General features: G+C 51.6%; 1 protein-coding gene across 1 annotated transcript; it reads right to left on the minus strand.

The window, feature by feature from the left end:
- Positions 1-4936: 4936 nt before the first annotated feature.
- Il13 (interleukin 13) lies at positions 4937-8293 on the minus strand. The gene is made up of 4 exons (XM_021214076.1): positions 8085-8293; positions 6772-6825; positions 6080-6184; positions 4937-5769 (listed from the first exon to the last, which is right to left on the minus strand). Exons 1-4 carry the CDS (start codon positions 8223-8225, stop codon positions 5674-5676), a joined length of 396 nt encoding a protein of 131 aa, XP_021069735.1. The 5' UTR covers positions 8226-8293; the 3' UTR covers positions 4937-5673.
- Positions 8294-12901: the final 4608 nt, after the last annotated feature.

Consider the following 12901-nt stretch of genomic DNA (forward strand, 5'->3'; position numbering starts at 1 on the left):
AAGAGAAAGAGAAAGAAAGAAAGAAAGAAAGAAAGAAAGAAAGAAAGAAAGAAAGAAAGAAAGAAAGAAAGAAAGAAAGAAAGAAAGAAAGAAAGAGCTGCTTTTCTATATTAAATCTGGTTTTGCCCCTGGCCAGACTGGGGAATGGCTGTACATTTATTATTTCAAAAGTATGTAGCAAGGATGAGAACATGGAGGGGTAAAATAGATGAGAAGTTGCTTTTCCCTCCGGACATCCCTGGAACTCCTTAAGAGTGGGTCTGGGTAGGGCCAGGGAATCACAGATCTATAGGTGGCCGTAGCCTGGCTGCCCCACGAGGGCTGCAGGAAGAGCGGCGCAGCCCCCACGCACTGGTCCACTGCAATGCTCAGAGCGGAGATGACGAGGTCTGCTATATTTAATTTTGGTGCCTGCGTCACCTCTGACCACACAACAGCCCAGACAGGGCAGGGCTGGGGGCGTCTCTTAGGCCCTCTGTGAGGGCATCACTTTCCACTCGAGATGGCACTGTGGAGGGGGAGGAAGAGAGAGCAACAGAAAGTGAGGTCGTAAGTAGAAAATTGCTTCTGGGATTTCGAGTGGCTTCGTCATGGGGCCCTCCCTGGCTGCCGAGAAATCAGTTGATCTGGGAAAGTTCGTTGCAAGCCATGCGCTCTGTCGCTTTTGGGTGGAGCCGAGAAATGAATGAAGATAATGAGGCCTCGTGACTTTTTAGTTTTCACAGTGAGAGGGGGCCGTGTGGGGGAGGGTGGCTGTAGACACAGCTCTAGGCCTGAGCAGCCTAAAATGCGGGACCCCACAACCGGGGTTCCCCAAGGCCAGGACACTCAGCCTGGTGCATGGCCAGCGGCACCTGCTACCCTCTCTGAGGAGCAAAGCAGAGGCCGGTACCCACTGTACCCACTGACCGGCTGCCTGCACGGGCAAGGCGCGGCTGCAGCGTAAATGTGACAGTGGATGGCTTGATTGGCCGCATCCTCCTAGCTGTCCTCAGACAATGGGACAGACATAGGCCTAGTCCTCTGCACGGCTCCTCTTCATACTGAGCACCTCAGAGAAACCCCTGAAGTGACTGTGTTTTCAACACCTTGCCTGAGTAGCAGAAGTGTTTGTTTGCTGTGGAGTTCAACGGAAATTGAATCTCATTTCTCACCTGAGCCCCCCCCACACCGCCCCCGTCCCTCTCACCTTCAGTGAAACCTCCTGAGCCTGGGGTGCTGAGGGGCAGCTCACCCCATACTCTGACCAGCTCTGTCTCCCACCCACCACAGGCTCTCAGGTCTCTTTCGCTCCCCTGTCTCTGGCCTTGCGGAGAGCTTCCTTTGCATATGGGAGAAAGGGCCCAGTGGCTTCCTAGATGTCCTATGGCTCCTCCAGGACTAGAGTTCAGGGGATGTGGCAAAGTTAAATTTCTCCTACTTCTTCCTCCCGCTCTTGCTCCTACTGGGACACCTCCTTGCTGTCAGCTTTAGTGGCTTTGTCTTGTGACAGTGTAAGGTATCCCCTGTCCCCAAAGGGCTCAGTGCTCCCTACGGAGGACCACAGGTCCCCGATCTGTCTGAGGCACAGTGTAGAAGTGTGAAGAATTGGAGCTGTGGACAGGATGAGGATACGACTAGCTGTGGACCCCTAGTGGTGAGACTTGGAATGGCTCTACATGCATCTTGTAGAGTGAAGGCTCCTTTTAGAACTGGACTGGAAGAGAGACCTCCTTTATTTTAAAAGTGTGTGTGTGTGTGTGTGTGTGTGTGTGTGTGTGTGTGTGTCTGTGTCTGTGTCTGTGTCTGTGTCTGTGTGTCTGTGTGTGTCTGTGTCCATGTGTTTCTGTGTGTGTGTCTGTGTATACACAAATGTTTAAGTGCATTTGCACCTGCACCTGTGAGGCTCCATCCATATGGATGGAGGTCAAAGAACGACTTTTGGTTCTTGCTTTTGACATTACCTTTTTTTTTTTTTTGAGATTATTTTTTGGGGGTGGGGTTCAAGACAGGGTTTCTCTGTGAAACAGCCTTGGATGTTGTTGAACTCATTGTATAAATCAGACAGACCTCAAACTCACTAGAAATCTGCCTGCCTCTGCCTTCTGAGTGCTGGGATTAAAGGTGTGTGATACCATGCCCAGTTGAGATTTTATTTTCTTATCTTACATGATAAGGGTTTGCCTGCATGTGCACCTCTGTGCACCATGTGTGTGCAATACCCATGGAGGCCACAAGAGGGCATCAGATCCTCTGGGACGAGAGTTATAGTCAATTGCGAGGGCTAGGCATTAAACCTAGTGTCTCTAGATTAGCCAGTGCTCTTAACCAGATGGCTCCGAGCCATCTCTCCAGCCCTGTCTCTCCCTGATTCTTGAAGGCCAGCTGTTCCATGGGTTTCAGGGCAATTCTCCCGTCTCCATCTCCTATTATTGTAAGAGCGCTGGCATTCTAGTTGCTCCTCCTGGGTCTGACCTTTTGTACAAGATCCAGGCATTGAATGTAGGTCATCAGGCTTGAACAGCAAGGTCTTTTTTTTTTTTTTTTTTTTTTATCCCTGAACCATCTCCCTTATTTCAGACAGACAGGCTGACACTTTGGCTGGTTAGGGGACCTGGGTAAAGATGAAGCTATAGTCTATGCACAGAAATGTTTTTAAGAAATCTCGTGCCGGGCGTGGTGGTGCACGCCTTTAATCCCAGCACTCGGGAGGCAGAGGCAGGCGGATTTCTGAGTTCGAGGCCAGCCTGATCTACAAAGTGAGTTCCAGGACAGCCAGGGCTACACAGAGAAACCCTGTCTCGAATAAACCAAAAAAAAAAAAAGAAAAAGAAAAAAAGAAATCTCGTTCTTGGGGCCCGGAGAGAGGGTTCAGCGGGTAAAAAGCTTGCCTTGCAAGCACGAGGAAGAGGGCAGGGGGTGCACATTCGGATCTTCAGCACGGGGGAGGCAGAGGTTAAAGGATCTTTGGGGGTTGTTGACCAGCCAGCATGGCCTAATAAGGAAAGTTCTAGACTAGTGAGTGAGAGACTTATAGAGACCAGGTAGACAACTCCTGAGGAGTAACACCCAAGGTTGTCCTCTAGCTTCTTATACACACACGTGCGCACACACACACACATACACACATATGTACACACATGCACACACACATATACACACAGTCACACATATATATGTACACATAGTCACACACATGCATACACATGCACTCACACATGCACATACATGTACATACATGGGCACACACACATACACATATCACCCTTTTATAAAAAACAACAAACCAAGCTGGTCAGTGTGGCACACACCTTTAATACCAGCACTGGGGAGGTAGAGGCAGATGAATACGAGTTTGAGGCCAGCCTGATCTACAGAGCAAGTTTCAGAACAGGCAGGGCCACAGAGAGAAAGTCTTGTCTCAAAAAAAAAAACAAAACAAAACAAAACAAAACCCAACAAAAGTCAGTCCACTTAGTCTTTGATTTTAGACCACTGCTCCCCCCCCCCCGACTCTCCAGCAGCGCCCCCAGCAGGAAGGGTGGAGGAGACATCCCCTTCCCTGCCTTTGTAAGTTCTGTCTGGCACCGTGTCCTGCCGTGTCCTGCGGTCCTCAGTCTGGGTGGCCGGTGCTGTGTCGGCACGCATAGTCCTCAGAAAATGTGACCTCTCGGGCAGGACTGGAAGCCTGCTATCCATATTCCCTTTCCATATTCCCTTTCTTGCAGAGTAGCTGGCTCCCTGTGCTATTGCTTGGCCTCTCCGCATGTCTTCTTTGCTGGCAGTGAGGCAGGAAGGGGAGGCGATTCCCCCATGCGTTGGCTAAGTCCCTGCCATGTCGTCTGGTGTTGCTGGGTTGACGTGCAGCTGTGAGTACTGGAATCTCAGATTCTGGCCTGTCCCAGGAGGGCTCCTGCTATCATTCAGAGTTTGAGCGGTCCCTGACCCCCACCTCACACCCGCCACACAAGCTTCCTGCCCTTCCGCTCTGGGCAGCACCTCTCAAGGATGCCAACAGGCCTCGTGTTAGCTAGTGCTTACTGATGCAGATGTTCCCACCACTCCAGCTTGTGGGCCAGCGAGGGAGAGGCAGGCCATCTGCTTGGAGGTGCTGTCTTCCATGGCCTTGTCTGCCTGCCCTAGTCTCCACATGTCAACCGGTTCATCCCGGCTTACAAAGCAATGAATGGGCTCCAGAAACTGAACAGTTTGTCCTTAGAAAGTAAGTCGTGAATGTCTCATCGCCAGGGAACATCCAAATGGGAAGTATACTGGAGAAGAGCCATGCATTTAGGCGAGTGACTTTTGAAAGAGGAGGCAGAATGTAGCCTTTATTTCCTCTCAGCACCTGCCTTGGACGAGCCTCTTGCCCGCACCATGCCTCAGGCTCTTTTGTTGTTGTTGTTGTTGTTTTGTTTTTTTGTTTTTTGTTTTTTTGGAGACAAGGTTTCTCTGTGTAGCCCTGGTTGTCCCGGAACTCATTCTGGAGACCAGGCTGGCCCCAAACTCAGAGATCTGCCTGCTTCTGCTTCCCAAGTGCTGGGATTAAAGGCATGCACCACCACTGCCGGGCTCAACCAGTGCTCTTAACCGCTGAGCCATCTCTCCAGCCCGTGCCTCAGGCTCTTGTGTGCCCTCCTAGGGTGGCAAGGGAGACCCGAGACTGTGTGGGTGGTGCAGACAAAGCTGGCCAGTCATCAGGAGATACCCAAGAGGTTCCCTGCCTGCCCCAGACATTTCCTGGCCCAAGCTCCCCCGGCTCCCCCCACAGTAGACAGGGGGCGTGTGTCCTCGGTCTGCCACAGACAGGAGGATTTACTTTCTCTCAGCCCAGGTCCTGCCCATCGCTCCTCCCATCTCCTTTGAGCAGCCCTACCCCCACACTGGGCTCCTCAGTTTGGAGTCCACAGGGCAGCATCCCCAAGGGCCCAAAAAAGACAGCCAAAGCAGGCAGGTCTATCTGTCACCATCTTTATTTCCGGTTTCTAGTTTGACAGTCAATGAAAAACTTGTTCAGTGACAAACCTACCACCCTCCCTCCCCCCATTCCCTACACACCACGGTGAGTGTAACAGGCCATTCTTCCATATATTATTAACTCTTTGCTAAACTACTTAATACTTTAAATATAAGGACAAAACAATAAGTTACTTCATGGCTGAGGGCTGGTTGCTGCCGTGGCAGACAGGAGTATTGCTCTGGCCGTCCCTCCTGTCTCCTGCCTGGGGTGAGACCTGGAGGCTGCAGTGAGGTAGCAGAATTGTGTATACAGTAATATTGCCAGGGACCCCAGAGCCCACTGCTTCAATGCTGGAGCCCCCAGGGCACAGGCAGCAAGCCATGTCCCCACCCGGATACTGACAGACTCATTTAAATAACACACAACCATAATAAATAAGATCAAGAAGAAACATGCTCAAGCTGCTGCCTGCCTCAGTTGCCCTGTGTGGACCAGGCCACAGGCTGGACTCACGGTCTTGCTGCAGTTTGCTATAAGGATGGGGCGGGGAGGGGGGGTGTTGCCGGGCTGAGACACCCCCCCCCCCAGCACTAGGCAGGCAGTGCAGGCTGAGGTCAAAGCTTAGGCACCTCCCTTCCTCCCCAGCCCTCCTCCCTGCCTCTCCCCGAGCAATGTCTGATGTGAGAAAGGAAAATGAGTCCACAGCTGAGGTGCCCAGGGCCTGTCTCTCCTCATTAGAAGGGGCCGTGGCGAAACAGTTGCTTTGTGTAGCTGAGCAGTTTTGTTATAAAGTGGGCTACTTCGATCTTGGTATCAGGGAGGCTGGGGACCTGTGAAACGACAAAGAGGCCCATCCATTAGAGGGACGCCGCAGTCAAGGACAGCTGGCATTCAGCAGGGGCTTTCCAGGGGCGGGCCCTTACGATAACTCTCAAAAGTCCCTGCCAGGTGACTCTGGCTCTGCCTCTACAACTATGGATACTGAGGCTCAGGTAAAGGTTGGGAACCCTTGAGCCCAGGCACAGTGACACCCTAAGTCTGCGTCCCTACTGCCACCTTGGGCCCGCTCTTGGGTGGACGCACAGGTGGAACGCCCATCTCGGCTAGCAGGAGTGGGTTCAGGGGTAGACCAGGCCTTACCGTAGTGGGGGCCTTGCGGTTACAGAGGCCATGCAATATCCTCTGGGTCCTGTAGATGGCATTGCAATTGGAGATGTTGGTCAGGGAATCCAGGGCTACACAGAACTGTAGGAAAAGAGGGCAGATGTCAGGCCCGACTCAGGTCACGGGAAGGCCGTTGAACTGGCCAGGTGGGTACGGGTGGTCGGAGGAGCCTAAATTATAGGGAATACAAGAGTAGCTTCTAGAACAGTGGTTCTCAGCCTGTGGGTCTCAGCCCCTTTGAGGACCACATATCAGACATCTTGCATGTAATATTTACATTATGACCCAGGGGAGCAGCAAAATTACAGTTATGAAGTAGCAAGGAGACAAGTTTCTGGTTGGGGGGTCACCACAGCATGAGGACCGGTATTTAAGGGTCACAATATCAGGAAGGTTGAGAACTGCTGTTCTAGAGTTTGCTTTTTCAATTGCGTTCTGTGAGGCAGGATATCTTTCTGTAGCCTAGGCCAGCCTGGAACTTACGATATAGTTCAGGCTGGCCTCGAACTCATAGTAATCCTCCTGCCTCAACCTCTAAAGCCCCGACATTCTAGGCATGCCTGTCTCTCAAGGTTGTTTGCAAAGCCCTAGCTACATGAGTTGGGCTTAGAGAAAAGAAGCCAACAGTCAATAGCCACCACCACACCCCCTCAGCCCAGGCTCCTTACCCCGCCAGCTGCCAGGTCCACACTCCATACCATGCTGCCGTTGCACAGGGGAGCCTGAGAAAGCAAAGAGACCATGAGCAGAACGGTAGCAGGGGTCACAGGCCTACCCCAGCCGGGCCAGGCCCACAAGCATCCCTCGGGTAGGGTAGAGTCTGGCTTTACAACCCCTCAGCACCCTATCCTTCGGTGTCTAGCCTGCACAAGGAGCTAGGGCAGGAAATAGAGTCTTGGAGCTGAAAGAGGGAAACTGGGTGGCTATTGGCAGGGGAAATGCTTTATCTGCAGCTTGCCACAGTCTGGGCAGGAGGGCGGGGGGTCTACAGAGAAGGCCAGAGTGAGGTTTGGTAAAGGAGGGGCTGCTGTTGACCTAGTCAAGTCAGATGTGAGGCAGTGGGAGCCTAGTGTACCACTTCTCTTCTCTGAATGGGACACTATGTTAGGGACACACACACACACACACAAACGCACGCAAGGCCTCAGGTGAGATTCTTAAAAGGCTTGAGTCTGACATTAGCCTCCCTGGACCTCACAAAAGGAAACCACCATGCCTGCCTCTGGGGGTGTCAGTAAAGATAACGCAGCATCCAGTGCCAGGCTTGGCAGTAATCAGTGGTCAGATGCTGTGAGCTGATTTGCCAGTAGGGAGAGGAGTTGGTGTTACTGCATCCTGTCCCACTGACTGAAACCCTGACAGGAACATGGGTTAGGAAATCCAGTTGGACATGACATGGGAAATCCAGTTGGCAGATGCCAAATGGTTCTAGGAAGCTGCTGGCTCGTCCCTGTTTTCCTCTGTGAAAGAGTCCCAAGCTGGCAGAAGTGGGGCCAGGCCTCGAGTGACTCTGCCAACCCCTGCAAGGTCCATTTGTTAGCCATGGCCACGCCATTTTGAGAAAATCCTCCATTTTGGATAAACAGTGGCCGCCACTCCTGCAGGTCCCTGATAACGGCTAGCCAGTCATTATCAGATCAGATAAGGATCAGCTGGCCCTCTTGCTCGCTTCTTTGACTCCCCCTAGCAAGCTGTGGACCAACATCTCAACCCTTCCCCGTCCCCATAACTATCCCTAGCCTATGAGCAGTCTGAGAGCTGTCTGGTTTCCCCATGGGTTTTCTTAGATTAAACCTGTCCTGTTGTAAAGGTCTTTTCTTTGGGGGAACCTTTCACTGTCCATACACTGTTGCACCCCCAAGTCAGCTGCTCTTCCTCATTTTTGAGCCCAGGGACCGGGGGGCTTCTTCTGTCATTCACACAGGCCCAGCCCCAGCCTGCTCATGACCTCTTCCGGGAAGGGGCTGTGTGTGCTACTCACCTGGTCTTGTGTGATGTTGCTCAGCTCCTCAATGAGCTCCTTAAGGGCCAGAGGGAGAGACACGGATCTCGGCACTGGCCCTGGGGTGGCGAGACCACCAAGGCAAGCGAGAGCCAGGACTGCAGTCACCCAGAGCGCCATGAAGCCCAGAGCCAGTGAGAGAACCAGGGAGCTGTAGAACTGTGGGCTGGCCTAGGCTGCTGGCTTGTGGCCTTAGCCTGTTGAAGCAGCTTTTATAAACCAAAGCGATGACGCCTCACCCCTGGTCTCTGCTTTGTTGGGCATTATCTGAAAACCACATCTTTACTCATCTTGAATTTTTTTTTTTCTTTTTTGGAAAATCCAGTGCCCCGCTAAAGGAAAGAGTCTGATTTAGTGGATTTATTGAGAAGGGTCGGGGACAGGGTTTCCAAGTTCTGGGTGGCTTACTTCCACGGTGGGCATCAGCAAAGCTAACTTCCGCCCCAGTAATTCCACCTGCTGACCGCCTCAAGCCCCTGGGCAGTCAGCCCAATACTGACCTCTTGGTCACTAAGTACCTGTCACCCTCTGGGCAGGTGAGTATCAGTCTATTAGCTGTGAGAATTGGGAAAGTTTTCTCCTTCCTTCCTTCCTTCCTTCCTTCCTTCCTTCCTTCCTTCCTTCCTTCCTTCCTTTCTATCTTTCTTTCTTTCTTTTATCCTTCCTTCCTTCTTTCCTTCCTTTCTTTCCTTCTTCCCTCCCTCCCTCTCTCCTTTCTTTCTTTCTTTTCTTTCTTTCTTTCTTTCTTTCTTTCTTTCTTTCTTTCTTTCTTTCATTTTTTTTCTTCTTAATTCCAACGAACGCATTTCATAAACCACCAGAGCAATGCATGGTTTGGATACAAAATTAAAACAGGACAGAGAGAATAAGAAGTCACTTCCGACCACACTACTGTTCCTCAGCTGCACGAGTGGGAGGTATATAGACGTTGGTACTGCCCAAAGGTTCGCTGAAATGCAGCCAGCTCAGGTATTCCCCTGACCTTTAAGGAGTAAATCTCTTCTGCTGCTGATTCTGCCAGGAGGCAGCTTGGACACGGGCCCACCAGTGTCTTCTCTTGACCCTTCTGTTGGGACACTAATATCTGGGTTGGGTCAGCAGCAGGCTGCTCAAATTCCAGCCCAGGCCAAAGAACATTAATGCTATTGATGAGGCAGAAAATGTGCCCATCACACTCCCCCAGCCCCCAGCCCCACCCCAGCCCCCGTGTCTCTGAAGAAGCTGTGCTGGTCCCGCAAGGGCCTCAAATTTCCCAGAATGTTGAGAATGATTGGAGCTGCAGCATCGCTGCTGCATGGAACACCCGCACATAGCCTTTTCCCTATTCTTTCCTCATACTGAGCCACCCACCCCCTGCAGAGGCCGCAGCATTTGCCTATTGGGTAGTGATGTCAAGATGCACCCTCACCCACTTCCTCCCTTAGGCCAGCAGTGGCCCCTCCATGGCCCCTCTTCTTTCTCAGACTCTTCCCCCACCCATTTCTTCTCCTCAGCCAGATTCCATCTTCTCACAAATTTCCTGACGCCCTCACCCCTGCAGGGCCTAGTCCTGCCCAGCTCCCTTCCCACTAGGCACAGAATGACAGCTTTCTGTCCACAGTGGAGGTGCCCCCCCACCTCCGACCGGCTACAGATCTGGGAACTGGAAATCTGTCTCTGTCCCTTGTGCCCTCCCGGGATTTGAATTGCCTTTTTCTAGCCAAGTGACCCCTGTGGGGCCTCAGTTTCTCAATCTGGAGGACAGGGCAAGGTGGCAGGCAGACAGACCCCTTGGAGGTCTCCTGGGGTGGGGAAAGGCTTGGGGAAACACCTTGGGCGCTGCATGGGTGAGTCAACGGCCCCTGCTCCTCAAGACAAGCAGAAGGCATGCGGGGAGCAGCAGGTAGGCGCCCCACCTCCCGCGCGTGGGAGAAGGCGCACTGGCGCGGCGATGGCCCGCGGAGATAGGGGCGCGGCCTTATGTAACGGGAGATGGGGTCGATAAGAGGACGCCCGCGCCGCCTCCTCCGTGGTCTCCGGGAAGGCGCGGCCAGAGCTGCCTCCCGGGGAAGCGGCCACCACCCCGCGTGCGAAACGGGACGGTCCCCCGGCTGGACCGCTGGATCAGTGTCCCAAGCGCCTTTGCGCCGCACCCTTGAACATCGCGCGCCTGCATCTGCCCCTTGCCTCTGCCGCCACGCCGCCAGAAGAGGGGCCACCGCCCAGCTACAGTGGGAGAATTGAGAACTCCCCCCCCCTTCCCCTCCGAGGTAGAGTTTCCCTGTGTAGCCCCGAGTATCCTAGAACTTGCTCTGTAGACCAGGCTGGTCTTGAACTCAGATCCACTTGCCTCTGTGTTCCAAGTACTGGGATTAAAGGCAAATGCCAACACTATCCTGTTTCCCCCACCTCACCCCACTCCCAACCCACCCCCATCCCCNCCCCCACCCCCACCGGCCTTTGATTTTTTTTTTTTCTCTTTTTGAGACAAAAGCTAGATTTGCTTAGCTTGCTGGCCTGCAGTTTTAGTATGTCCAACTTGAAGCTACAAAAGCAGCCAAGCACACAATCTTAAATTTACTGAAACGTGAAGATTTAAAAACAAGACCCTCTTTCTCTCCTCTTCACTTTCTCTCTCTCTTTCTCTGTGTGTGTAAAACTTCATTTCTGTTCTTGAGTGTGAATTTTGTAGATGACAATGTCAAAAGATAGGATGTATTTTAGACCAAGATGGCCCTAATAAAGTTGGGGCCAGCCTGCTCCAATTATCTATTACACCACAGGAAACCAATATACACAAACTAGGGGAAGGCGTGGCCTGGGCTCAGGACAATCGTGAGCCCACAGCCTGCAGCTGGGCAGTTTGCAGGTTTCCAAAAGGAACTTGGTAGGGAGAATGTTCCTGCCCGCCCCTCTGCTCGCCTTGGAACCTGCTGGAATTTCAAGACAGCTCCTGCTGTGTTTCTGGATCGCCCCCAGGCACTGGGTCTCTTTTGCAGAGAAAAGGTGATAAATTGGCAAGAATGCGGGCAGCGTGAGTTATTTGATTAAGTACAACTGCTTATTCGATTTTCAGAGCCGTTTTATTTGCCATGAATTTCAAAAGAGAACCCCAGCAGAGTGGCTCTCAGTTCTCAACAGGGTCTCCCACCCCTAACCCCAGAGTGAGCCAGTTGCGCTTTGCTCTTAAAGGTGTCTGTAAAACTTAAGCGATCCGGGAAGAGATTCCGCCTTCCTCAGAGCAAAAGGCAGGCAGGCAGCAGACTGCTCAGCAGAAAAGGCCAAGTCCCTAACCTGCGACTTTCGCTCTCCTGCTCCAGCCCACCGTGTGTGCACTGAATGGTTTGGCTCTGCATCGTGCTGGGACTGGGATCCAGGACATAAAGACAGGGCTGGCTGTCTACCACCCTGGCTGTGGCAGATACCTGTCTCTCAGCCAAGAAACCCTCTTCTGCTGGCATCTGTTAGTCTATGGCAGTGGGCTTCCTTAGCTTGCAAGTAGGACACAAATCTCAGGTCCTACAAGATAACTTATCGTTTGTGTTTTTGGAGTCAAGGTCTCCCTACGTAGACCAGGCTGACCTCAGACTCAGTTCCTCTGCCTGTCCTCACCCCCCCCTTGCTTCCCTCCCCCCTCTCCTCTTCAGTGAATTTACCTCCAAATTATCCTCCCCAGAAGTCTATCCGGTGGCCTACACACTGTCCTTGCAGGTCACCTGTGCGCATGCGCAGTGCAGGAGCATGCCCTTGCCCCACCCTCTGTTCTCCCAGTCCTTGCTCCTAGCTTTTCCTCTGTCTCAGCGAGACACAAGTGGGAACTTTCTTTTAGGTTTTTAATTTTTTTGTTGTTAATTTTAACTGATATATAAAACCATAAAAGTTGTGCATATTAATGGAGGATCCATGTAATGCTCAGGGCATGCGAATACTTGTGCATGCGTGTGTGGTGCACATGCATAATCTAGTGACTGACTGTAGCTATCTCCTATCACTCTCCATTGCTTCTTTGAGACAGGGTCTCTCACTGACACCGGAGCTTGCTGAGGTAGCAAGTCTGGTTGACCAATAAACCCTGGGGTACAGAAGTGCTCTGCCGTGCCCAACCTATATACACGTGGATGTGGAGGATCTGAACTCAGGCCCTCGTGCTTGCAGAGCAAACATTTTGCCCACAGTGAGCCGCTTCCCCAGCCTTCTGAAGCTTTCTACTGAAAGGTGTATAAGAGGTAAAGTTTGTCAGAACTCATGCATCTAAATACCTTTATATTAATATCAAATACATATACAGTTTAGCTAAATATAAAATTTAGATGGAAAAATTCTTTCAGAGTTTTGTCTGTCTTTCTGAATCTCCAGAGCCCAAGTTCTTTTGAATTTATGTCCTCCCTCAGCCTTTCTCTGGAAAGTGAATGGATTTTCTTGGTCTTCGTGCTCTAATTATCAGTGATGTTAATTATCTAATTAGAGCGGCTGATGTTATTTGCTGTGATAGACATGAACAAGGTCCCTGATCAGGAAAGCTAGTCACTAAGGTACACTCACACACACACACACACAGAGGACTACATACACCCCAGAGACACAACTCTGCACACTCACATACACAAAACTACATATACCTCAGAGACACAACTGTGCACACACACACACACACACGACTACATATGCCTTTCTCTTCCTCTTTTCTCTTTCCTTCCTTCCTTCCTTCCTTCCTTCCTCCATCCCTCCCTCTCTCCCTTTCTTTTTTCCTTCCTTTTCTCACATGTATATACTTTAGAACAATCATATGTGCATACAAATACACACACACACACACA

Source organism: Mus pahari, chromosome 14, assembly GCF_900095145.1.
Source record: "Mus pahari chromosome 14, PAHARI_EIJ_v1.1, whole genome shotgun sequence".
NCBI lineage: Eukaryota > Metazoa > Chordata > Mammalia > Rodentia > Muridae > Mus > Mus pahari.